Raw genomic sequence first — 27755 nt, 5'->3', positions numbered from 1 at the left:
ATTAAGAAGTAGCTCACAGCCTTCAAACCTGGTCTCATCTTCCACAGGCTAAATGCTGAGAGCATGCACAGATTTATATAGATCAGAAAGATTTATGCTCATCTCAGTGAGTTTTCCTTCCAAAATAGCTTCAGAAAAGATTTCACAGTAATACAAACTTAATTTTATTGCTTTAGTTTTTGTGTGGTGGTAACAGGACTTAGGAAAAGAAAAAGTCAGCGTATGACAAGAAACTCAAAACCACCTATTTCAAGATTTGATCAGTGTTTTTATCACACAGCAAAGAATACATAATCAAATAAAAATACAGAAGTCTAAATTGACAGGACAAAGTTTTGTGGGAGAGTAGAGCTGACAGCTATTATAGTCAAACTTTCCCAAAAAGGGAAAGTAGTAGACACAAGTGTGTGAGGAAAATTTTATCTAGTAATATTTAAGGCTAAAAGCATTAAGACAACATAAAATGAAGTCTTAAACATTCTAATTATGTTGCAAAGTCTTGTATCAAGATTCTGCATTGAAACAGCCTTTGCAGTCTCTAGAATGCTTTAGTCACACTATAAAATTATCACTGAATGTGTTGGATCTCCTGAACAGAGCTTTAGCCTAAAAACTGAAAGAAAGGTTTTGCAATCTAGTGCTGAAGTACAGCTGAGTAAAAGATTAACACTATTGCTATTTTTAAAATACTTTAAAATCTAAGCTTTTACACAGAGCAACCTTTTCCTTCTTTTAATCTTCCAACTGTTCCTTCTATCATTTCTTAAAAAAACCCTTTACACAATGTGGGCTAAACTGGCATTTATGACATTTGAGACATTTTGTGTGTTTCAGCCTCAGTTAATGCAGATTGTTGAGCTGTGTTTTTGCCTGAAACAAGGCTGCTGTTAAAACACTCTGGAGCTCTGCAAGTGAAGTCACAGGTTACAGCATGCCAAAGGGAAGGAATTTACAATTACCTATCAATCCCTGAAGTAGAAGTAAAAACCACAGCTCCTTGAGGCTCCCTTAACAGGCAAGTAAAAACATGGAATATATTTGGATAACATATCTTGAAGAAGCACAATCAGAGAGAAGGTGACCATTCTTTCTCTGAGTAACAGTTTATGCTTTTTCTCACTGTCCTAATGTACCAGGGACAATCTCATTAAAGAGGCTGATGAAGATTTATTGTAACAGTGATTGGAAAACACAAGTCCCAACCATGGCCAGTTAATCCCTACAGGAAAAATGGAGAGGAACTTGTAAATTTACAAGACCATGTAGTGACATGAAAAGGGGGGAATGGCTTCAAACTGAAACAGAAAAGATTAGGTATTAGAAAGAAATTCTTTATTGTCAGAGTTGCAAGGCACTAGAACAGGTTGCCTGGATGCTCCTTCCCTGGAAGTGTTCAAGACCAGGCTGGATGGAGCTCTGAGTAACCTGGCTTAATGGAAGGTGTCCCTGCCCAGGGGACAGGGCAGGGGGTTGGAACAAGATTATCTTTAAGATCCCTTCCAATCCCAGCCATTCTACAATTCTATGCTATTCATCCTGGCCTCACAGGAACCCCGTGGACCAAGAGCTGTCCCTTACCACCTGAATTTTTATACTAATCTCCAAAGGGGAGAGAAATACAGACATAGAGCTCAGTGCAAAGACATAAAGGTAGCTCCCAACTAGCAACTCCAGCCATCTGCCTTAAAAACAGTCTACTGAATTCCTTATTTTGTGCTATAATGGCATGGATTTCCATGCAGCAGATTTTATCTGTTGCTGTCAGGCAGCCAGAATGCCAGCTCCAAGGGACAGCAACCCTTGAGATGAGAAAGCAGGACCTGGATCAGGCTTGCATGAACCTGTGTTTGTTCTGTAAACAGGGTGCTCTAACCTAATGTGCCTCTCCAGACTATCCTGATGATTATTATCACTGGCATGGATTTTCTTCAGCTCCCTTACTGTTAAGGGAGAGGATGACTAAGTAACTTGAAGCACTGAGACAATGGAGCACCCAGGCAGTACTTCCTTCTGCAATGCATCATTCTGAACTGCAAGGATTCTTGGTATCCCCATTTAACAGTCTTTTAGTAAATATATTACAATATTTTAGGACTTGTAAGGGCTCAAATACTCTTTCAGATACTGCTGTATTAGGTTGATCTTAAGTTTCAACACATGAAGGACTACTGGGTATAAGCTGCTGATTGGTGCCAAAACTGCAGAGAGTAATGATGACAGTGTTCTGGCTGTAACTATTTCAAGAGAGTGTAAGAATTTGGGGAAAAAAGCCCACCAAGGAACATAAAAACGCAAGACAGACACTGCAGATTGTTAAAGAGAAAACTGTACTCTTCCTCAGCTTTCTTTGTCCTTCAGGTTCAAGTACAGAGGCAGAAAGCTACAAAGTACACACCCAGCACACAGTGCTGCTCTGAACAGATCAGACCTGCTGTGAAGGGGAACCCCAGCAACAGGAATGGGCAACAGGCAGGTGAGCTCTCAAAACAGTTCAATTGAAAATACTCTCTTAAATCACCCCCAACTGAGAGCATTCTAAAGCAGGTAATTTTCAAAATCTAGTATGTGAAACTGAACGAGAGCAAAAATAATCTGTACACACAACAGTGTTTATCACCACTTACATTTTAAGAATTGCAGTGAAACATTTTGTAAATCTAATAGGTTGTTAGTAGTACCACATGCCACACAGCTCTTACTAGTAATTTTGTGAAGGGTCAATTTTACACACCAAGAAAATACACTAAGAAACACCTGCAGTGTGTTCTCATCTCTTTTGGTGTGTGTATGCTTTTGGCACATGAAGTTTGTCTTAATGATCGTGAAAAATTTCTTAAAATTAGGCCTTCACATACCAAATCATAATTGCCAATCACTTGATAAATTTAAAAATCAGAAAGTGTTCTTCCTACCTACACCAGTAGCCATTTTAATTTCTTCAAAACTGAATTCATCTCCTTCATTAAACATAAGCAATACTAATGTCTGAAAGAGCGATACTTGAAACTCCTTCTTCCCCTAAAAGAGAAACAACACATAATAGCAATATTCAGAGAATTTTCTATTGCATCCCCTACAATTGACAGTTACAGAAAGTATACATTAATTTTTCTGTTTCTAGAAGAATGGATATGCATTTTAGAATGCCTGGCACACAGAAGAATTTGCCTGAATGTAGTATTGAGGAAATGGGATATTTATAAAATCTCCTTTTTTTTGCTCCTCTAACAGTAACAATACAATACATAGCAGAAGCTTGTTAGGGTGGCCTGGTATGTAGTGAAGTGAATCCTTCATTTTAATTACAATATATGACATTTATGGTGTTGCCACCATCAAGAGTGAATTTGTCTAATTAACTCAAGTTAATATTCAAAATGAGTTAATAAAAGAATTCAAGGAATTCAAGAATTTTTGTCTTTGCTGTGGCTTAGTGAAGCTGCACTATTACAAGGTAAGATACTGCATGAGACAAAACAAAACCACATGAACAAACAGTGCAGCTATTTAACAGTTAAATATTCAACACGCATTAAATTTTAACCACAGCCATCACATGACTAACACCCTTCAGTCTATGTATGTCAAGCTTACCAAAAGCATCATCAGGATTTCTACAATCAAGACAATCCCAAATTACAGATTAAAAAATGCCATATTCTTTCTTGTTTTCATTTCTTGCTTTATTACAACTTAATTTATTGGAATGAGAAACAATGACTATCAAATACTGTCTTGTTAGCTAGGTGGCATTTCAGTTTAATAAAAAAAAGCCTACTTTCTGTACAAAATAACAGTACTGAATTGTGATTGTTCCTCCACAAAAATATTACTACCTTGATAAAAAATGCAACATATGATTAGATTCCAAGTAATTGACTTAAATTTTAACCTAACAGGCAAAGCATTATGTCAGCAAACTTACTTCCTTAAATTCTCCCTTTAGGACAGCATGTCCTAAAGTGGTCTGCCACTGAAGTTTTCGACCACTATGTTTTCCCAGGTAAAAGGTTTTAAATACCTCTTGAAGCTTTATCATCTATTAAGAAAAGAGAAAAAACACTAGCATTATATCTTGCAGTGATACCAAATGATTTCACACATGTAATTTCTTTATTCTCTTCAACCATGTTTCATAATAGGTTCTTTTGTGGGAAAAACTTAAACCCAAAGAGCAAAATTTTGCTCTCAAGTACACTGGTACTACTATGCATATAAGAAAGCCTCAATTCAAAAATAACTGCATTTTCCTTGGGTTTTTAATTTCCTTGTTTTGAATAACCGTAAAATAAACTGCCTCTAAAGGGTTTTAAACCTCAAAAGAGATACTGGTTTTGTCCCTGACTTGAATCTGACCTAGAAGTCATGGGACAAAAAGCATCCATCTCACACCTTTACACTGGCTAGCACCATCTGCTCTTAAGTTCTTCCTGTAGTTTGTGGATGGAATGGAACTCCAGTCCAATGCCACTACTTTACACCCTCTTACTTCCAACTAAGGGGGTTCTACCCCTCCTTTTTCATGATGTGTTGCTCAGGTTGGACCCTTCAGAAGTAGTCTGCCACAGAGGAAAAGACACCTCAGAAACAAGAGTACCAGAGCTTCCGTATCTTCCAAACTGAGTGGGAACCCCATTACCACCTCTGGCCTCTGAAGTGCTTTCCATACCTCTGATCAAACAAGATATTGTAGGAAACAGGGGCTCCAAATACACATTTCAACCTAAATCCCTACTGGAAGGGGCTTTGCAAGAATCTCTCAACTTGGAAGCAATCATTTTACAAGCAAATACAATTTAAATGCAGGGGATAGTTTTGTGTGACACATTGCAGGGAACAGATGACGAAAAAAGGAACTTGCAAAAACATAACTATTGACTAGTTCAAAGTGCCTAACCAGTGTAGTTAAAGACTGACTAAATTAAGGTGAACTGACCAATTTCAAACTTTTAAGTAACTGACTGCAATGCTAAGTAAGACAATGATATTATGTAGGTAAAAAAAACCCCACACTGAGTGAAATAATCATCTGAAAAGAGTGGACTTTATCCACTACGTTCTATTTTTTGCAATTCTGGAATCCTTAAAATTACATAAATACCTTCGATATCTAGCAGAAAAACTTTAAATTTTTCTGCTAGGTATCTAAGGTATTTATGTAATTTTAATAAAGGGCATTAATGCACACTGTGATAATGATTTTGTTTGGTAAAGTGTATTTAGAAGAAGAATTCAAACACCAACCTCTGAATTTAAGTGGACTTCCATAGGTGTGTAAGTTGGCCAATATCCCATAGTTAATATATTTACTGTCAGGTCTATATTTCCTGGGTCACTTTGGTTCTGCATATACTAAAATAGAAGAGACAAAAATTATTCAAGTATGCTATCTGGATACTAAATTAGAAAACGTATATACTCAAGTTAGAAATTTAGGATTAGTATAACAACTAAAAATTCTTACAGGCCACAACCTTGGTTAGACATGCTCTACCAGGATTTTGAGTAACTATCTAATGACCACTTCCCCAACTTCAAAACACAGCAAGTGGTTGGGAGTACAAAGAAAAGATCAACATGCCTTGAAATATTCTAGACCTCTGTATATAGTGGGCACTAAGGTCAAAGAAACTTTAATCACATGCAGATAAAGCCAAAGAAAAGAAACCATGGCAAGGACTGTAAGATCAAAAGGATCCTCTTGGACTTCTACATCTGTTAGACAAAACTTTTTTATGTAATTGGAGTAGAGCATCAGTCAGGCCAGACTGCAAAATCTGGGACAGAAGAGTCACTACAGTATTTTATTACAGGTGTTGTCCTGGGTCAGGTCTCTAACCCAGAATCCTGACTTCAGTAAGGCCCCAAAACAAGTACCCAGAGAGAAATGCAACAACAGGGTGAGCATGTAGAGTATTTCCTGCAAGCCTTCATCAGCCACCAACAAGCTGGAAACTCTGGGGATGAGATATGCATAGTTTCTGTGCACTTAACAACCTTCAGGGAGTTTCTCTGGTGTTGCCTGTTCAAACAAATTCATCAGAGCAGCACCAGTTTACCAGAACGAAGGGATACAGACTTCCAAGGATGTCAGTCAACTAAATTACTATGTGGTATTTAGACTAATTTGCTTTAAAAGGAATCAAATAAAATTGTAAAATTATTGTACACAATAAATAAATTCTGTTGTATAAACAGAAAGGCAAGTAGACACTATTACTAGGACCTGCTCAAAAGCAGTTTTGTTTAATTTTAGCTTATTCCAAGGGATAGCACCATTAAATGTCTCCTCATGACTGTGAAAAATTTAGTATACAAAAGTTAATGTACCTGCTTGAACTGTACCATGACATCTTTTGACAGCTCCATGTCCTTGAACATGCCCTCCAGTTTGCTGGTAAAAGCAGCACCACATTCTGTCACACACAAAAAAACCCCAAAGATGGCACAATTACAAAGAAGCACAGAAGATAAGTGATAAACATTTAACCTGAGACAGCTGAGCCACATTTACCAGGCAGAGCACCCACAAATAAGTCCTGTTACAGGATTTTGCTCCTCTGTAGGTACATTAAATAAACCAGTCTCATACTTAAGAAGTCAGCCTTATAGCTGTTGCTGAGCATAATGAAAAGTCTGATATATATATATATATACACACTTTACATCCTCCCTTAATATTTAAGTTAAGAGCTGAACAGCTATTATTTAAAATTTGGCTTGTCATTTCTTAAGAGCATGAAAAAATAGGGATTCCAAATTTGCATGCCAAAAAGTAATACAAATTTAACACATCTGAAGACACCTACCATGTTTAAGCTTTGACAACATGGACTTCTCAGCATCTACTGAAGCACTTTTCCCAACCAGCAGTCTTTTGGCTAAGTCTTTCTTATAAAATGCCTCAAACACATCTTTCCCTGTAAAGAAATTGAAACAAAAAATAAAATGAAATTATACATTCTATCTGCATCACTGCCCTTCAGGTTTGTGACACAAGCCTTTCTCATGAAAAGCTGATTAGAAGAATATTCATTATGTAGCACTGAAGAAAAACATGTAGACAATTTGTTCTTTTTATATTTTAATGATTTTTAACCTATTTTGCAAAATGTTTACTTATTTCTTTTTATTCTGCCCCAGGAACTTGAGCTGCCTTGTATTTCCTACTGGATCAGCTACAAAACAAATGAAATTATTCTGAGGTCCAGAAGAACATTTTCCCTCCACTGGTCTGATTTATTAAGAAAAAAAAAAAGGGGGGAAGGTTTTCTATATATTAAAGAGAAAGAAAATTTAACAGAAGTCTTCTCACATGGTTTGCCAATAGCCTTTTGAAATGAAAGAGTCATATAGATACCCACAAACTTTCACACCTTAAATCCAAACTTTTCCCATATGACAGTGCAAGGTGTTTCCCTTTTAAGAGGAAAAATTTTACTGTAACCCAAGGCACTACTTGTGCTGCCTACAGTAGCCCCTCGTAATTCCTTGTGAACAGCTTCCAATTTGGGCATCTTATAATAGTCTTCTTCCTTCTCCATCCTGTCCTGATGAAATTTTATGAACCAGCTGCATCAAGATATTATCAAAAAGGCCAATACCTATAAACTACCTACTAATTATCATCTGTTCTTGAAAGAGCTCTTATGTACCAGACAGCTCAAAATAAAATCCACGCTTTTAGCTCAGTAATACAAAAACTATGAAGAGAAAAAGAGTTGGTGAAAGTTTCAGATTAACAAAAATTATTCTCTTAGGCTGACAAGCTGCCAGTACAACTGTTTTCATTCACCATCTCCATCTGACAAAATGCTGCAATTATGATTCAATTATGCAAATGATACTACTTTATGACTCAACTGCTTTCCCATTATATTGTACTTGTTTGGGATTTTTCTGAGGAGAGAATCCCACAGATCTCAGACAAACTAATACAGAATTAGCTAAATTCAAGGATTAGTTAATTCTTGCTATTCCACCCCAGCCCAGGACACACATTCCACCTCCCCCAGAGCAGTGACAAAGCATCTATATTGGATTAGACCACTGGTTTTTCTGATAGCCAATCTAGAAAAAAAAATCCTAACACATTCAAGGTTTTTGCTAAGACAGGGGGGATTTGCTAATTCATGAGAGAAATGCATTTCAAAGGCAGTGAAACTCAGCAATAACACTTTTTCCTGTCATTTTGAGCCCTCCTCTGTGTTCCTTCTCAGCTATCATGAGAAAAGAGAAGTCAAGGAGAGTTGCTGGGTTTTCATGTGTACCTACAACATACATAAGTGGACAGCAAATTCTGTACGGTCATTAGAGAAGAAGTTGTGGTTACAGCTATGGTTAATTTACATTAAAAATCTTCCAGCAACACCTCAAACTCTTAGGTCTCCACTCACAAGACTCTGAAAGGTCTGTAACTTGCCAATCTCCACAGAACTATTTGTCCTCCCCTGTATATTTATTGTGCTCCTTCAAGAGTAAGGCAACCTGAATTAAAGACAGAGTTGAGCAGAAAATCATGCAGAAAAAGATCTCTTGCATTCAGAAGAAAGCAGCCCTGCTAATAGCAAAGGGAACAGTTTTCATTGCATCAACAGTGAATTGCTATTGCTTACCATGAATGAATCTAAATATGATCATTATTTTGTCAAGGATTCTTTCCAGCTCTTCATCAGTTGCTTCTTTATTACCAGCTCTTAACTTGGAATCCACATATTTTGCTACAAATAAATAAAATTAAGTAACAGCTTAAAAAACAGATTTAAAATAACCAACTTAAGCATCTCCTGCTTGAAATACTACTATGTGTTAAGTACTAATATATGTTAAAACATAGGATAAGCACTACATTTTCTATTTTCCCTTTTCCCATCCCTATGTTCAGTGGAATGACAGAGCCCTACTGTATTACTGGAATCCTACTATATATAATGGAAAAGTACTGCAAAAAGGAATAGTCCAAGGCAAAAAATGAATACAGTATAATAATTAATACATTAGAAATTCCCATATTTTGTGTCATACAACCACATTACTTGTTGAAAGACAATGTTTTGGAAGCATACAATGTATATGAATGTATTTTATGAGAAACAGAAACAAACAACATAAAGAGGACTATACTTTTATAGATCTTTACCATGTCCCTCATGCTCCTTGGTAGGAGCATATTAAAATTTTAACAGAAGCAATGCTTTCCAGTTAGTAGTTTCAGAATGCCAGAAATAAGGTTAAGCCTTGAATTTAGCTAAGTATTTATTAAGCCATGTTAGTATCCTTATACAACCTTATGTGTAAGAAGAAAACCTTTGTGGGAGCTGGGACACCATGATCCACAAATGACAACAGCCCATATAATGGCTTTAACCTGTATTACTATGTTGTGCAATCTGTCCTACATAAAGCTGATTTTAGAACGATGACAGCAAAATCAGCCAAATAAAGGCAAAACAAAGTACAGAGGAAAAACAAACAACCAAGAAGCAGGATCCTCTCCTGGTGTAAAATGCCACAGCTCCAGTTTTTCAGCAGGCAAGACTGTCAGGATAGCTTTTGCCCGATCAGGGATAAGCTAAAAAATATTTTTAAAGTATTTGTTATTATCTTTCCCCTTAATAAGCACGAGTTCTCCTGTCAAGGTAGTGGGGTTTTTACCCTCTATTAAAACTCCTTTTATCTGAAGGCTTTAAAATTGTTAACCCAACTTCAGCCTTCAAGGCAGATGGATGGGCAGCACTTTCTCCTTTCTGAGATATCCAGAACATCCACAGAACTCCTCTACTACCAGAGTTAAAGCCAGTTCCCCTTTACTTGTCACAGCTGCTCTCCCCCTGAGCAGTTCCTCCCAGTGCTGCAGCGAGCAGTTGTTAGCACCAGGCCCTGTGCAAGCAGCAGTGCAGGGACAGGAGGTGACACAAGCTCCAGCAGCCCCCTGGCAGCACACCCAGGCTCTCGGGGCTGTCCCCAAACCAGTCTCCTAAAGCAGAACACAACTGCACCACTATTGCACTAGCACACTCAGCAGCATTACCATGCTTTCTATAGATTTTTGAAATATTTTACAGAAAAATATTTGTGTACCTATCAATTCTGCAGGCTTATTTGGTCTCTTGTTGATAAATGTTTCAAAGGACTCCTTCATCAAGTTTATAAATTTTTCATTTTTCTGAAAGCACACTTCTATGATATGGTCCACTTTATCCTTAAAATCTAGTAGCTCTTGCACCATATCCTTGTCTTTTTCAGGATTAACCACTATTGTTGTCCCAAAGTTCTGTAAAACAAACACTTTTGATAGTAAAATACTTTAGAGTGCTACCTATCTCCCCCAACAGACACATTTACCCTTATAAAAAGTATCATAGGAAAATGAATTTATTTACAGAACTACTTATGACTTCAAGTTTTTAAAAAATGAGATGCATTGAAATTCAAAATAAAAACTAGACACACATTGATGGATTTCAAACATTAGTGCTTGATTTAAAGATTATTTACATTTAAGACAAAAGTAAAAAAAAATACAGTAGACATGACTATGATGTGCAAGTTCACAGTGAGATAGAGAACTATGATTCATGTAAAATAAATTAAATGGAAACTGCCTCAGAAATGTTAAGTATAAAGGAAAACTTTGCACTATTTTTATTAAACCCACTAGAGAGCTTAACTGATTAAACAGGTAGCAAAACTTTGAGGGCTGCTGCTGAGCCCTCAAAGATTTCTTTTTCATCAAGGGCTCTAAACCAAAATGGTCCTAGCTGACTTGCAGGGAAACAAAACTTTCTCAGGCACAAGAAGCAGCCACAGACCTGACTTTCTCTTCCTGCTCCTACATTTATTATCTCAGAGACAGAACACCATTTGTCTAATGGATATCTAAAATATCCTGTAAAGGAGGATTTTCACCTACTGGACAATTAATATTTGCTTAGTAACACTGATCAGTGCCCTTGACTGAACAATCAGTTTTCCAAGGTGAGAAAGAGGGCACAGCACAAGCAAAAGCAAAACAGTAATCAATGAGTATATTTTGGCCAACTGAAGTATGTTAGCCAACAACAGTAGAAGAGATGGGGGAAGTTCCTCTCCAGCCTCAGAATTTCCATTGCATTATCTAATTAGCTACTGTCATCTTTCATGGAGATGTTGCTCAAGTACCATTTCAGAGTAAAGCTGAACACAAGGCTCCCAAGGTACTTAGAACCAACATGTGTATCACAGAATCACAGAACAGTCTGGGCTGGAAGAGACCTCTGGTGCTCAGCTAGTCCATCAGATCCTCCACTGGTCACCATTTCCCCTACATTAACACAACATTGCAGCATCTCACAGTCTCTACTAGGCATATTCATAAATTGCAAGGCTTTCCCCCCCCCCCATTCTGAAACAGCAAACCTAGATGCAAAAAGCCAAATGGCACCTCTGAATTCACAAAAGGGTGACTGCAATGGAACACAGACCCTTACCACAGTAAATTGGCTCACAAGATAAACATTAGAAGTTCTGGAAGGCTCTCTTCACTCTCACACAGAATGCTTGGAAGGAGATTTACAGACACTTACAGAAAAGGCTTTCTAGGTTTTTGAGTAGGTACACAACCATTTTAAAGCTGTAAGAAGTCTGACTCTGTGAAACACAGGGTATGATAATCCAATTTAACAGCTGTTATGAGAGATTCCTTTCCTTATTCCTTTTCCCATCTTGAACTCCTACTTCTTTCCTTGGACCAGCACATAGACTTTTCTGTGAGTCTCCTTAGCTCACTAAACCTGGGATTAAACTGACCTTGCCCAGGTATTGTGATAAAACAGATCACAGGAGAGCCCATGTAGTGGCAGGCAGCACTAGGATTAAGTGATGAGTGTGGTCTGGGAGAAAGGAAGGAGGAAGATCCTCCTCAGCCACAGCACCACCATTCAATTGGGCAACACCCTAAGGAATAAACTCCTCCTCAGTCCTGGGGCAGAGGGTAACCATGTTCCACTACCATGAGCTGCAGCACTGGTGGATCATACTGAGCTCCAGACATAGGTATGCAGAAAATGCACCTCTAGAATTAAATGATATTGTGCACTTAATCCTGAGGGTTGATGAACACATGGGCAATTCAGGGGAGAGCCCTGACATAAGGAATTATCAACTCCAGGGAGAAAAACTGTCAGTGACACTTTCCTGCCTTCATCTTGCAAGAGCACTAGAGTGCAAGCTCTCTGGGGCAGCATACTCTATGGATATTATGCCTAACAAACAAACCCAAACCATCTAAATAGGACTGATGGACTATTTTCAATAGGAGCATTCCCTTCCCAACAGCTTTAAAACCCATCAGCATTGTTGTAGGCTGGTTACAAGTAGCACTGCCTAAGCTGCAGCAGAATAACAGGTTTTGCAGGTATGTAAACACTTGAGTGTATTTGCAGCAAAACAACACATAGTACAGTCCAGCATAGTCTAAACACATGTGCACGTGGTTTTATTTAAAGCAATGCAACCAAAAACATCCTGTATAATGTTCAAACCTATAAGGAAAGCAATTTCCAAGTAGAAATTTAAAACCAAAGTAGGTGTTGCTGTTTCTTATCATGTGATTGTTACTGAGGCAGAAGCATTAACATCCCTCCCCATATGTACTTAAAACAGAAGTTTGGTGATACACCTATATATTATTCTTGACTTTAACAGAAGCAATTTGTAACAGCATAAATTTTTACATTAGTAATAGATCTTTGACATACCTTGATGTATTCACTCCAATGCTGCAAAAGGATCTGCTGCCCACCTTTTACCCGGCTGAACAGCTGGTATGTCTGGGTCAAATCTGATATTCTATTTTCATCAAGCAGGCTATCAAGCCCTAAAAAAAATTAAATTAGAAAAAAAGGAAATTTGAATACAGTTACATAAATACAATTAGAAATATATTAGAGAATATATCTATTAGAGAATATACTAGTATTTCAACTGAAATACTTTCCAACAAGGTGGTGATTGTGAGCCTTTTGCAGAATGGTTATGAAGAGACCTTGACTTCAAGGGTATAGTTTCACCAAGAACCACCAGAGAAAACAGGAAGCTAAATAAACTGCCCTAAATTAAAGTAATGATAAATACTTCACACGATTTTTTCCTGTGGAGCAGGGTGAGCCATGTTTTTAGATTAAGAATGTGCTGGGAACAATCTACACTCCTACCAATGGAATAACACAAGATTACAAATTCCTTTCAAAGCAACTTTTGCTTTGTTGATTCACCCAACATGAGGAGAGTAAGCTTTGGGCTAACAAATGGAGAAGTGAAGCCCAAAGAATGTAACAAGCAAGTAACTTCATACACATTTTTTCCATTTGAGAGTATGGCAAATGTAGTTCCAGTGTAATCAGAAGTACTTTGGTGTCAGTTACAGAGGCTTTAGTAATACCAGAGCATAGCATCAAAGATTTATGACTTTTTTTAAAAAACAAAAAGCTTGATTTTACACAGGTTGGCAATTCCCACCATCAGTGTAGCTGACACAGTACAACTGCCCTACTTCACCAAATATATTTCATTAACACTAATTTTTAAATTATATTAAAAAATGATTTGCAAATCACTACGAAATTATTCCATGTTCTGCTATATTCTTCAGCTTAAAAATACTTTCAGTGTATATTGTATCTGACATACGTGTTCAGAAAGGCAAGCCGTGTTCAAGAACAATGCCAGGCAAACTTCTGTCTGCTGTTCTGAGATTTCCTAAACTTCTGAGATATCAGAAGAATAGGAAATACTTTAAATGACAGACAACAGACTACACAGTCCCGAATACAGAGTTTTAGTGCTCTCTTTTCATTGAACATGGAATTAAAATCCTGGAAATCAAAGAATCACAGAAAGGCTTGGATTGGAGGATCTTGTTCCAATCCCCAGCTGTTGGCAGGTTCACCTTCCACCAGACCAGGTTGCTCCCATCTCCTTCCAACCTGGCCTTGAACACCTCCAGGGATGGGGCATCCACAGCTTCTCTGGGCAACATATTCCAGTGACTCACCAGCCTCATAGTAGAGAAATTCTTCCTAACATCTCATCTTAGATCTCTCATCTTTTAGTTAAAACCATTCCCCCTTGACCTATCGCCATCTGCCCCCTCTTTTTTATAAGCCCTCTTTAAGCACTGGAAGGTCACTGTGAGGTCTCCTGGGAGCCTTCTCTTTTCCATGCTAAATAACCCCAGCTCTCTTAATCAAGAAAAGCCCATCCCATTACCTCCTATTCAGTTAAAGACACCTCCTATTCAGTTAAAGAACACTATCTGCTTTATTATAATCTAGATAACAAAATACAGCCTTCCCTCTTCCTCTAACATGAGCTGTGTAACTGAAAAAAATATTTAGTCACACATTTGACAAACAAAAAGGATATGCAGCAAAGTCCTCTGATAAAAGGTTTCCCAGAGATTCCAGAAAGCACTGCTATAGTCTTGGGAAAATCTATTTACTCACAAAAAGACCCCCCACCACTAGATCTGACCCCAAATATCTAGTCAACAGCAGTTATACTAATGTAAGGGAAAAAAGGTTTCTTATACAGCCCCTGTATTTTTAAGGTTTTTACTCCTGTATCAAACTGACTACTTCACATTCCTTGACTTAATGTAGAAAACCTACAAAAGGCAGCATCTTCTTCTTGAACAGAATACTAAGATGTCATAAGCAAATTAAAACGTGTCCTAGATCAAACAAATACAGAAAACTAAGCAAGTCAAGTGATGACAGAAGCTTTTTTACTATTTTTTACAGTAGAGACATAGAATGCAAAACCTGATCTGACAATCCTGGAGTCCTGAAGCACAGTAAGCAGAGAGCTCAAAAAATGTAAGAGTCTCTCCATATTTACATGGATGGCTCATACACATTGTAAATCAAGAAAAAGTTCAGTTTAAAACAAGACCACACACTTCCTGCTGAAGCCACTTGATAAACAAGCATATCACTGGAAAAGTTACTTAATCATACTTGATTTAAAGAGCAAGCAAAATTAACACATATCAGCAAAATGTAATTATTTTTACCTTCTGTTTATAAGTTTAAGAACAGCTAAGATGAAGTGACCAAGCTTATTTCTATAAATTTATTGAAAACAGTGAAACAAGCTATTCCCAGGGTAGTTGAGATAAAACTGAGCATAATTCATCTTTAAAAGGGACAAAGGAAGACATAGAAAGGGTATGTATAACATGAAAGTGCTAAACATGGATGTGAGGGAGCTTGAAGATACCAGACTACCAGGGACATCTGTTTTGCAACATAAAAGAAAACACGGACGTAAGGACAATTTGCTAGAAGACCTAAAACCTAAAATACAGCTACTGCAAGCAAAAGAAAAAATAATTTCAAGTATTCAAAAATCAGGGAATACTGAACAGACCCAGAAATTCAGTGAAAAAGGAGAGATTAAAATTTAAGAGGAACAAAGAATTGGCAATTTGAAAACACTAATGTATGAATACAGACCTCCTAAGAAGGCTGCAGTTCTTATCTGAAATTGCCAGACAAAAGGTAAGGGACAGACAAAGGCATATGAAAGCTCATTGCCTCAAATGCTGCCAGTTCCAGTAATTCATGATTCTTAAACTACACAATCACCAGAATATGTGAAACTATTGCACTTGAGATTATCACATAAAAGAAGCTACAATAGTAACTGCAGCTCTCATTTAGAGTTTATATAATTCTAGAAAGAAGCAGTTCCAAAGGTTTAATTCCTAAGCCCACTGCTGCAAGTTAAAGGAGATTTAGAGGCTTAGCAGCCTTTACAAATATAGAATTAGATTTTAGACATTTCTTTCCAAATATACCATTTACTTGTCACAGTGAAGGTAATAATCACAGGATGGGCTTTCTGCGTCTGTGGAAGTTTTTCCCATGACTAATATACCTCCTAAAGTAAAAGCTGTAGAATTTACAGCTATTGTAGAGCGTGAGACTCCATTGCTAATCAAAGATTACAATTATTAAAAAAAATACCTTTTTGCAAAATAGCTGATAAGTGTTCTCCTAGAAGCTGCTTCTCCACACAAGCAATCAGTGGTTTCCTGAATTATACAAGAAAAAATATTAGAAGCATTACAGTATAAAGAGTTGCCTTCTGTCACAGTGTATTTGTGCATAACTTACATTATAATGCAAAAAACCCAACAATTTTATACTTAAGAGGTTACAAATTAAGACAAAAAACATCACATGATATAAGACAACAATAAACTGTGTATGTAATTTAAAAATAAAAATAAATTGATAAAATTAAATTCCTTACACAGCAGAAGTGAGAAGCTTACATTGCAAAAGTCAATACAAAAGTGTAACTGGAAAAAAAGTCATTGAGTTCTGGAAACAAACAACCCAAAAACCTCCAAGGGTTTGAACTTCAAACCAAAATAATACACATGTTAAAAATTCAGCTAATTGTAAAATTTTCAGCTAATTGTGTTATGTATGCACACAAGCATAAATTGAGCAAGAGGCACAAGACACAAATTTGCAAAAACTTTTAAATTTCTCTTTTAATATGCCTTACTTTTTACCTTTATACATGCATTTTAGACAAGACTGAAAAATAATGGGAAGTTTTCCCTTATATCTTTCATCACCTAGAAGATAAAATAAATGTCTGAAGTGCAAAGGCACTTCATTAATTAATTCCAATGTTTAAACTTCTACTCTGCTTACAATGGAACAACATAAGACCAACCATTTCTTTATAAGTATTACAAAACTGGTTCTCAGAACCTTAATTGGGATTTCCTGGAAGAGAGGTGCTCAGCTTGGACTGATGGCAGCCTTTCCTGTAGGAGGGTACACTTTTGCTAAAAGGGTACCTTTGCTAACACACCCTCTTTCCTGAAACAGCCACCAGTGACATGCCTGACCTTCCACACCAGTTCACACCAGTTCATTTGGAAAGGGTCAGAGAAGGAAGCAGGGATGACCAAAACATGCAGCAGCAGCTACAAGAGACACAACTGCAATGTCTAGACTTAGGGATACCATTAACAGGCAGGAAAGGGGTGAAGGGAACTGACTGATCACTTTTATTTTCAACACATGAACTGGGGTCATCAGCAATGATACTGGGTACCAGACTTACAAGGAGGCTCTTTATCACCTGTGGAACACTTTGCCAAAGCCTGGCACAGACAGAAAAGCTGATGTGAATCCCTATCAGAGACTGCAAGTATTTCTGAGATACAAAGACACAAACCCCAGCAGGTTCAGAAAACAGACTGAGCTGAAAACAAGCAGATTCCAGGAGAGTGTCAGGGCATCACATACACTTCCTCTATTTGTTCCCTTCAGTGGTCATAAGTGAACATGAAATGCTGTTTAAACAGACCCTTGTTTTTAACACAAATGGCCATTTTTCCATATCTTCTGCCATCTCCAACTACTGCTATCTGCAGATGCTGGCTGTTTCCAATAGGGTTATGTGAAATACCATCCTCCATCCCCTGAGTAGAGGAGAAGGGACAATTTGTCTGCTTGAGGCCAAGAGGCAAAGCACTACATCCTAGCAAGCAAACAAAATGAGTATTTATCTTGGCTAAGGAAGGAGCCAGAAAGTACCCTCTGGATGACTTCAAAGCCATGTACCCTGGTCACCTAGGACTGACAAGGATACACACTTGATCTGGGCAGCTGTCCAGAGTAGCATGTACTGCTGGGCTGAAAGAATCCCCCTGTGGGCTGCAACTACACACTTGTGTTGTCCCAGGTGTTGTCTGAAGTATTTGGTGTGGTGTTTCACATGATGCTTTTGTCCTAGAAGTTTCATTTCCATCTCAAGATCAAGCCAGTTGCAACTAAATAGCATCCTTTTTGCTGTTTTCATGCACACACAGAGAAACAATATGATCCCAGGAACACTCAAGTGCTCTTATTTTAACAACTGCTGTTTCTTAATGCAAGGGAAGAAAATTAGTGTGAACCCTACTAAAAGTAAGTTTCTAAGCCTTTAAGGGTGAGATTCAATGCAAGTACTTGATGTCTACCTAGACTGAAAATGTAATGGTTTCAATCTATTTTTTAACCTAAACAGTAAATAAATAAATATATTTGCTATAACTTTATAAACAGAAAGCTCCACATATTTCAATAAGAGTGATTTCACCAGAAAAAGCTAGTCACCCTGCAATCAGCATTTACAGGAAGATCCAAGTTCAAGTATGTTCCATGACACACACCACACATAAGTGTATATCTATACATCCATATAAAATGTCTGAAGAAGATAACAAAAGATGATTTTTATTCAGTTATCCTTTTAGACATCAAATGGCATGCCAATAAATCCTCCAGAAGACTAAAACCCAATAAATTTAATGTCACATTCTTAAATAAAGAAAAAAAGCAACCACTTGCTACAGACAAATTCTATATGGATTTATGTAGTGTCAGTTCCTGCAGGAATGTGTTAATTTAACAAAATTAACAAAACTATTACTTAAAACCCAAGTGAAAAAAGGATAAGCTACCTCACACAGTGCATTGGCAGCAGTTGATGCACTGTTAAGCTCACACCTTGGACTGTTTACAAATGATACTCATGACCTTCTGCCCTTCTGGGTTTTTTGTTTGGGTTTTTGTTTGTTTGTGGTTTTGCTTTTTTTTCTAATGAGTCTTTCCTTCCCTCAAGAGATTTGTGGTTAAAGATGTTATCAGTACATGAACGGCTAAAATCAGCTGCTGTTTTGATAATGGAAATTTGAGCTCTTATACAAATTTCTTAAATGCACTATACAGAATGAATATTTCTGAACATATGTCTTCTTTCTTACTGAAAATACACTTTTATTTTAAAGAAGCAACTTTTGATAAAACCAAAGTCTTTAAAAAACAAGCTATTTCACAAGTACTCTCAACAAGATAATATCTGTAAGATAACAAAGACATTATCTCAGTGTCTCTACAACCATAGATAATCACACTGATTTATGAAGAATGCTCGACTTACAGTAAAAAAAGTAAAATTTGTACTCACTGTGTGCTGTGATCTAAATATGTTATAACTCTGTCTGCTTCTTCTTCCAAACGTTTATTAACATGGTGAAGATATTCTGGGACCTAACAAGACAAGAGAATGACCAGTTCAACTATAGAGGTATGAAAGGCAGCTAATCTTGTTCCATGACAATTAAATTACATTTTTTTAAAAGTACATTAATTGGAAAGGACTATTCCACCAGAACGTTGTTATGTACTACATAATCTGTAATTTTATTAATCAATGTTAATTCATATTAAAGGTACTATAGTTGATAATGTGACTTTAGCTACAAAAATGTCACTGTGTTACTACACAATTGTATCTATCAAATTCCAGTAGAACCCGGGGTCTGCTCTCCCTGTTGATTCAATGCCATGCTCCATACCAACATATTGTGTTTTGAATACCTGTGTGCCAGTAAATTTCACTGGACATTAAGACACCATGGCACTACCAAAGTTCTTATGTAATCCCAGAGTTGATAAAGTTAACACAAAAGCCATCATCTACCACATGCACCTACCTCTCTTTCCTGCATTAATCTTTGGCCTTCTGCAGCATATAAACAATTTGTCTCTTCCAGAAACCTCTGTTCAAATGATTCCTTGTAAACCTGGTTCAAGAAATCAATGTAGTTACTCACATTAAGCTCACAGTGACAGTATCATATTTTGTTTGTCAGGTGTAAGAGGGCAAGTAAAATTTTAAAGATGTACACAGCTGTGGGAAATGTCAATGTAACACTACATTAACAAATCTTTTGTTTGCCCACTGGTTTTAAAAAGACTGAGATCAGAACTGACTTTCCAGAGCAGCAACAATTTGTTTCAGTCATCAGTACTTAAACAGTCTAAATTAACAGGCTTCTGTTTAGGTACACAGCCCAACACCAGTACCCAAGATCACAGCACAGCAATGGCATTCAATTCACCCAAGATCTAAACTTCCACTCATTTCTGTAGCAAAAAACTCCTTCCAACTAGCACAAACCAGGTAATTGTCATCAGTAAAATATTAATATGCTGAGTAACACATCTTCAGATCTGCTAAGCTTCTCTCAGTGGCCCAGGAAAAATGAATTGTATCAAATAAGATGAACTTTTTCTACAGGGAACAAATAAGGTGTGCAAAAAAGGCACCAATAACAATCATAGACATTAAAAAAAAAATCTCTGCATAATGACTAAGAGTTTACTATAGAAAGGAAATAAGCCAGAAAGAACAACTACATAAAGAAAAAGTTATAACAGTCTGAGGAACTATAGATTCATACATAAACAGAGGGACAGTGTAAAGAAAAAGGGAAAATTCCTTAAGTGTGGTGGAAGAATAGAAGAAAATATTTTTTCCAAAACACATAACAGAGCTGTAAAATTCATTACATTCTGATCACTTTTTGTATCTTAAGGACTCCTAGTTGAAGGTTCTCTGCCCAATGCAGAGAGGTTGGAGCTAGATGATCTTTAAGGCCCCTTCCAACCCAAACCATTCTATCACTTTGAAAAACCTAATTTTTTTTTTCAATGGCTTCTCTCTCAGACTCATTTTTCTGGGATGAGAGAGGAAGCTACAGATTAAAGTCAAGAGGATTAACATGAAAGGCAGAAAACCAGGTAAGCCTAACCAGAAAGGGCTTTTTTATGTAGTCTGCCTCTTCAAACTCCTTCAAACCTTCAGCCAGTTTTGTAATGCTGTATTGCCACTCTGAAATGGAGCAACCTGAGCAGGTTTTAGGAATGAAGGATACCTCTAAAGTTTCACTGCAGATCACACAAGGCTGCAACGTTAACTCAAGGACAACCTAAGTGGAAGCCAGAAGCACAGCATTTGTCACTCTCCTTGGTTACTCACTATCTCTGCTCATGGAAAGTTCCAGTAAGTTGCAGCTTGACATGATCTATCTGAAAACCTTGGCCTTAATATGGCATCCCATTCTATCCTCAGCATTTCTAAGAAGTTGCCAGCAGAGTGATGTTTTTGTGATATAGACCCAAGATCTGGACTCCAAAAAGTGACACCTTTTTACAGTGACAGAGAGGGATTTTTCTGTTCCTACATTTATCTGGCATTAGGATGAGACAATGAGTGATTAAGACAGACAAAATACTGCAAATCTATTAAGATCTGAGGCCATTACCTCTGCTAAGGAAAACAGGCCAAGAGGTCTCTTAAAAACAGTACAAGATTGCACATAGGGTAAAAAAGGCAATCCTACCAATGTAATAGCCAGATTTTACACACGTTTACTAGGTGAACAGGATAATTTTTGTACAAAACATGACTCAGCAATCCACACTGTGTTTCAAAACATGACTCAGCAATCCACACTGTTACTAGTGAATTTGGCTGTACTCACCTGCAGATCTGAGAGCATGCTCAACAAACTCCGCAGCAAGCTCCTGTCCACAGCTTCACCATTTCGTTCTCGCTCGATCAGCAGGAGAATTCCATCAATAGTCTTGGTTTGAACTTGCTTGTCACTAATGATATGGTTTCTAAATAACTCTAGCCCCATATCCCTATGTGAATATTGAAAATTAGTCACACTGTTGAGTCTTTTGAAAAATCAGACATATGTTTAAAATATATAGAGTGTATATTATATATTATACAGAAAAAAATAGATTAATGGTATGTGTACTCTTTTTGACACCGTCCTCTAACAAAACTGTTACAAGAATTATCCTAAAAATACCAGATCACACGCTACCACAGGCATACACTTCAGTAGAGAACTGTTACCAGCCTGTCCAACTTTCATATAATAGACTAAGTTTCTCTGCTCATTAAAAAAAAAACAAAAAACAAACAAAACTGATCATATACCTTAATATAAAATTCCCTGGATCAGACATTCTATGTGTAATTCGTGGGTTTTGTTCAAAGCATGGATTCTTTGTATCTTTAGGATCTTACCGCCTCTATCAGATTCTCGTTTCATTCTAAGATGATGAGGAATGGTGCCTTTATGCCATGAAGCAGCCAATTGTTAAATATTGAAAACTGAGCAATCCTAGATAGAACTTGTTACCTCTGACTTCTTCACATGCATCAGGATTTCAATAAAAGGAATTTTCCCAGTGGGAGAAAAATAAGACAAAGTATGAACAGACCTCATCAATAATGTTTACTAAAAAGAAGCCCAACACAAAGAGTTGGAGGAAAACTGCTGAAGCTGGAAAAAAGGATGTCCACTGGACAAGCAAGAGGCTGGAGAAAGATGCCAGGTTCTTCAGATAGCCTGAGGAACTCACAAGAGCACAGCAGCCAGCCAGGCAGGGACAAGAGATGCTCTTACTTCAGTGCTTTATCTACTTTTTTTTTTTTGTGGGGAGGGCACTTCAGATAAAGTAGTAACAATACCAGAAATTTTTGGCAAAGCCTGGGTTTGTTTGCTTGGGCAATGATGCAAAATGCCCCTCAGAGGGGATGCTTTAAAGTAGAATGCCCAAAGATGTGACCATGGTGAGCTGAAAGTACAAAAGCATCATCAAGTGACCAGAGATGGAAAGATAATCTGCACCCTGTCCCTGTATCTGACTTACTTAAAAAAAACAGAGCAAGAAGCTGAATGTTGAATTTTGTCAAAACCAGGAGCACCTGTAATGCTGGGCCAGTGCTAAGGTGGGAAGCAGCAGTCAAAGGGAGGTTCCTACAGACTCAGCCTCACCAGGCTCTGACAACAACAGCTACACATAAACCTTGACTTTGAAGCCCATCTTCACAGACCTTCCTCTTTTACCCACCCTTGACAGTGAGTATTCCTGGGGAAGGAGGACATGACACACACATATGCTGACACATGCATCTCTATAAACTGACACAAAATTTTAGAGATCTATTATATAGATCAAATATCATGTGAAAAACTTATTTTCAATCTTTGCAAATGTAATAGCACATCAACACTCTCAAGATTATAGGAATACTTACATGGATACCTACCATATAGAAGGAAGCACTGAATTCTGAAGCACATATGTACGATCCAAAAATAAGAAAATGCTTCTGATCATGATCTGAAATATATAAAGAAAGTATTTTTCTCTTCACCTCCATGTGCTATTTTAAATTATAAAACAACTTCTGAAAAACTACATCACAGACACACACCTCATTTACTGATGTACATATTTTAAACTTTTATGGTGACTTGTACAGACACAGGTATGCAATCTATTGAATTTAATACTATTACTTGGTGGTATTCCCAAGTACATGCAAGACAGGTTTCAAATTCGTAACTATTAACTAAATAGCTTTATTAGCTTGTTAGGAGTTTTATAGCACTGATATACAAAACTATTCAAACAGTACCTCCAATACAGTCAGTAAACACCCTGAAATAGCATGCTGCCATGCTTCTTGCTTTAAAATTAAAAAAAGCAAAACAACAAAGGTTTAAACTAAGACAGTAATAAGCTGTGCAATAGATCTTTTCATAGTAAAAGTTAACTGCCAAATTCATAAGAAAAATAGAGATACATTAAATGCAACAATCAAAAGAAGGTATAAAAATATATTATCTTTTTTTTTAAATAAAGAAGTGGGAGGAAGAGGTGGTTTTGTAGCTTACTAGACTTTTACATTTAAAATCCATTTTTACCTTTGCTCATAAGAAGGCTGTCCAACTCCCCCCAGTTTAGCATTAGTGTAACTCCAGATGTCAGGAACTCCCCCCAGGGCACAGAGATTTCTATTCCCAGCTGTCCACCTACTGCTTTCCTAAAAGATTTCATTGCCCCTGAAGCAATTCTCAGGCTGATATAGCTACTGGCCAAGCATATTAAAGTAAAATCGCAGTAAAGCTGGGTTTTTTTTCTTAAATAGCACAAGTGCTAACCCAGCACATGGGCAAGAGCCACTTGCTATAGGTTGTTGCTTTAAGGAAGAAAAAAAAAGAATGCTTAGAGGTAATTAAATCAAACAGTGTTCATAGCAAAAGCCCTTTCATGAAAACAGGTTCACACTAACTACATTTTCAAGGCAGTATCTTCAACTCTTTTCATCAGACTGCTAAATTCAAATAGTTTCCCTAACTAACACCTTCCATTTTTAATTCAGATAAAAATCATATACCTCTGCCCAAACCTCACAGAAAAGGAAAGAACAGTGGATTCGAGTAATGAAAATAGAAATTTAACCATATGGGGCATCAGCAGCCAAAGCTAAGTGAGTGACAATGCAATAAAAACTCATTGTAAAATGTTAGTTTGGAATTATAATGAGTTCTTAAAGGCACAATTTTCATAGAGTGTGTTTCAGAGAGGAGCTTTTCTGTAACATAAATCATTGTGGAGGTAGAAGACAAAAAAAAGGCAGATAGAAAGCAAGTTTCAGTTCTTTATCCTTTCTGTTTCTTAGCGCTATAGTCAGGACAATAATCTCTGCTTTGAAAAAAAAATTTACAAGTTAACCATTTCTTCAAGCTATTTAAAAGCAAAGACTCCCCAAATTACTTAAAATTATGAACAGCAAACAACCTCAGCACTCCTTGGTTAGTTTTTCTTTCACCCAAAGGAAAAATGGTGTCAATATATTTGAGTGATGTTCAATCCTTAAATGAACCTATCAAAGTCAGCATTAACAGAACCTACATTTCAACAACAGAAGTTCCCTCAGCCAGCAAAGGGGAAAGTGAAAAGCAATGCTAAAACTTGGAGGAGGAGATGCAGTGCAGTCCCAAGCTAAAATTATGACAAACTAATTTTAGCCAGATTTCACACCTCAAGGATAGATACTCTGAACAAACATTCAACTTACCATTTGTCTGCAATGATCTTGCCAGCATTTATTTATCTTCTTTAAAAATAAAAGACTATCCAGAGAATCTGTACAGCATCCATTAAGGAAAACTAGTTTGCAAGTATCTTTAGAGGTCATATTCTGGAGATGATCTTTGCCAGCCATTAGGCAAAGCTGCTCCATGGATATTCCAATGCTACTGTGCCTGCCAGGGATAAACCATTAATTGCAGAGCTGCCCAGCACAGTGGCTGGCAGCTCTCCAAAAGGCCTCCCTGTGTTTTCAAGGAATAACACTCCCAGCTCTTCAGTAATACCATCTAGTGGCTGCACTGTGCAACCTTAATATAGATTTAAACAAGACATCCCACCAGCATCAGACACATGTTTGTCACCAACTGAGGTGAGAGGGATGGAGAGGTTATTTTGTTTATTTAATGAGTTCACACTGAGCACAACAGGAGTGACCCTAATCTCTTAAAAGCAGTTACAGTTCTAAATAATCCTCAACAAATCCAAATACCACTCTTTTCATATACATCTCCAGGTCACCCTAAGTAATCTACAGAGTCTTCTTCATTACACAACAGATCCAACTGTTATTTACAAATAAAACAGTTCTCATGTATCTCACAAGTAAATCTAAATGGGGCTTTACCTTCCCCTCCCACACATAATCATCATTTCCAACTCATTCTGGCCAAATCTGATTAATCTTAAGGATCTTATGTCCTTGGGATACAAAGTGGCACACCTGGAAAATATTAAATTTTCAACTCTCCAATCCACCATCACCCTGTCAAGAGGGCAAGGTGAAAACAAAGTTTGAAAGCACTAGTTCTAAAATGTTTTCTTCATAACATCATCTGAAGTCTGAAAAAGCAGGAACGCAAAAAATAGTTGTACACTGCTTTAAAGAAGACTATAAGACTTGGTTCTCAAAGACCAGGTATGTTAAAGACTACTGCACTAATGTGCTAGGTAGAAGCCAGATGTCATAAATGGGACTCAAAAAAAAACCACCAAAAAAAATCAAAAACCAAATCACCAACAAAAACCAAAACCACACAGCCTGAAATAATGTTGGTGCTATGTACCATTAAAAAACCCCAAATTATTCTGAGTGTAGGCACCTACCTGGGGAATGCAGTGAACCAAGAAATGGAGAGTCACAATTCAAAGCACATTTAAAGCATTCACCTGGAAAGGAGGTTCACTCTGGGTCCTGGCCCCTTGGTTTTTTCTACTTTATCCTATCATCATCTGCTAAAACATCCATAGAGAGCTGGAAAACAATGCCAGCAGCCACAGTGCTGTAGTATCTGTTCAATATGGCACTCTCCATCCATCACCTGCTGGCTAAGGCATTTTCCAGGAATCTGGGGACACCAAGGTGGACACAGACTATTCATCTGCTGCTCCAGCAGTGCAAGCCCGTGGCTATTACACAGAAGATACCTATGATATAAAGCACCTTCTCAGCACGTAAAGCTTGACTGGCTTCAGGAGTCAGGGCTGGCTACAGCCAGGTCTACAGGCACTTCTGTGACCCATTCAGCCAGAAGAAAAGTCCAGCAATGTAACTTCAGTAAACCATGGGGAAATTTACCATAAAACTTCTTCTATGCATCCCAAGATAGCCAAATGATCTCTTGAACTTAGAGCTCTCTTCCAAGAACCTCCCAAGGTACACATAAGATATGTGAAGGCTTGTTGAATGCCTCTGTGATACATCACTATTGACTAGTAGTTATTTTTGGTGAAACAGGAACACTATGTTTGAAATTTTTTTACTGTTGTTGATAATGACTGTGTTTTTTTTAAGCTACTGCTGCCATAAGCATCACTACTCACCTGCCACAGACATTCATACCTGCTGAGAAATCTCATAGTGCTATTGACAATTTCTAGATTTAGTGTAAAATTTACCTCCCAATTCAAATGATAAATAAATTTTTACTAGGATGCTACACATCAATAAACAAAAAATTATTCACCCAGATGATTAAAGTTGCCTATGACCGATTTAAAAGCATGTAAGCAAAGAATCTCTTTAACACACTGACAATTTCAGGTGCATTTTTTGCAAAGTCTTGTTTTAAAAAATCATGATTTAAACTAACCATTCTAACCACTCTGTGCATGACAAAAGGATATTCTCTAAACTGAAGGATTTGTGCTTTCACATGTTCTTCACAGACTTGTCGCAGCTGTTTGTACAGTGTAGCAGAGACTTTGTGGGAACAGAGATTTTCAACAGCCTAAAAACCAAAAAAGGATTATGAATGAGACAAAAAACCAACTTAAATTTTTGTGTCTATGTAATTAAGGCTTACAAAGGAAAAAAAATTTCAGTGTTACGTGTTCAAGCTGTGCACAAAAACAAATCATCAAAACAAAGTTATGTAGAAAAATTAAGACTTCAGGAGTCCTTCCTGATTTTGGTCCCCTCTTATTCTGCTAGATTTTGTGTCACAAACAAGATCCACCATCACAATTTGGGTCATATTTCAGGTGTGCTGTTAAACACTACCAGAATTCTGCCTCCTTCAGTACTGCTCAGCAGTAGAACTCCTCCAGAAGGTCCATTTTGCATCCTTCAGATGCACACAAGTACTTTTTTGGGGCAGGAACACAACCATAGCAAATATTTTAATTTCTTTATAACTTTAAGTTAGACATTTCAACCAGTCTGTCTAAATGGTAAATGAGTATAGCTCCTTTCCTGCGTTTTTATCCACTTACTTCTTCCCACGTATTTCTACTGATTCACACACTCATGCTAAGGTACATAAACTGAGAGGAAAAAAATAAGAAAAAACCCAAACAATAACAAAAGCCCCAAAACCAACCCCACATTAACCATTACATAAGGACTTGAACTTATTCACTGGAAGCTCATAGGATTTAGTTGAGTATTTATCCTTAGTTAACTAAGGATGCCAATTCTGCTCAAAACCAAATGTTCTGGTGGTCACTACATTAATA

At 37.2% G+C, this 27755-nt stretch overlaps 1 protein-coding gene across 23 annotated transcripts in view; it reads right to left on the bottom strand.

Moving 5' to 3' along the window:
* CUL4A (cullin 4A) overlaps positions 1–27755 on the bottom strand; it is a 57515-nt gene that overhangs the window by 26369 nt on the left and 3391 nt on the right. For 4 of the 23 annotated variants that reach the window (XM_071430657.1, XM_071430662.1, XM_071430654.1 and 1 more), the window contains exons 3-17: positions 26925–27028; positions 24787–24856; positions 22969–23042; positions 21380–21542; positions 19547–19636; positions 19018–19100; positions 16008–16075; positions 12738–12856; positions 10081–10273; positions 8616–8720; positions 6810–6920; positions 6331–6416; positions 5245–5352; positions 3926–4039; positions 2913–3018 (exon numbers count right to left, since the gene is read on the bottom strand). In XM_071430657.1, the coding sequence (XP_071286758.1) occupies positions 2913–3018; positions 3926–4039; positions 5245–5352; positions 6331–6416; positions 6810–6920; positions 8616–8720; positions 10081–10273; positions 12738–12856; positions 16008–16075; positions 19018–19100; positions 19547–19636; positions 21380–21542; positions 22969–23042; positions 24787–24856; positions 26925–27028 (1594 nt within the window). Of the gene's footprint in view, positions 1–2912; positions 3019–3925; positions 4040–5244; positions 5353–6330; positions 6417–6809; positions 6921–8615; positions 8721–9476; positions 9572–10080; positions 10288–12737; positions 12857–16007; positions 16076–19017; positions 19101–19546; positions 19637–20874; positions 21086–21379; positions 21543–21874; positions 22064–22968; positions 23043–23629; positions 23721–24786; positions 24857–26890; positions 27029–27755 lie in introns of those variants that run through there. The other 19 variants (XM_071430660.1, XM_071430663.1, XM_071430665.1 and 16 more) reach the window with 17 other exon arrangements.

Source organism: Agelaius tricolor, unplaced genomic scaffold (genome assembly GCF_023055355.1).
Source record: "Agelaius tricolor isolate 1412-34295 unplaced genomic scaffold, bAgeTri1.0.p SCAF_7, whole genome shotgun sequence".
NCBI lineage: Eukaryota > Metazoa > Chordata > Aves > Passeriformes > Icteridae > Agelaius > Agelaius tricolor.
Note: the sequence above shows the minus strand (reverse complement) of the source record. Positions and strands in the feature narration are given on the sequence as shown.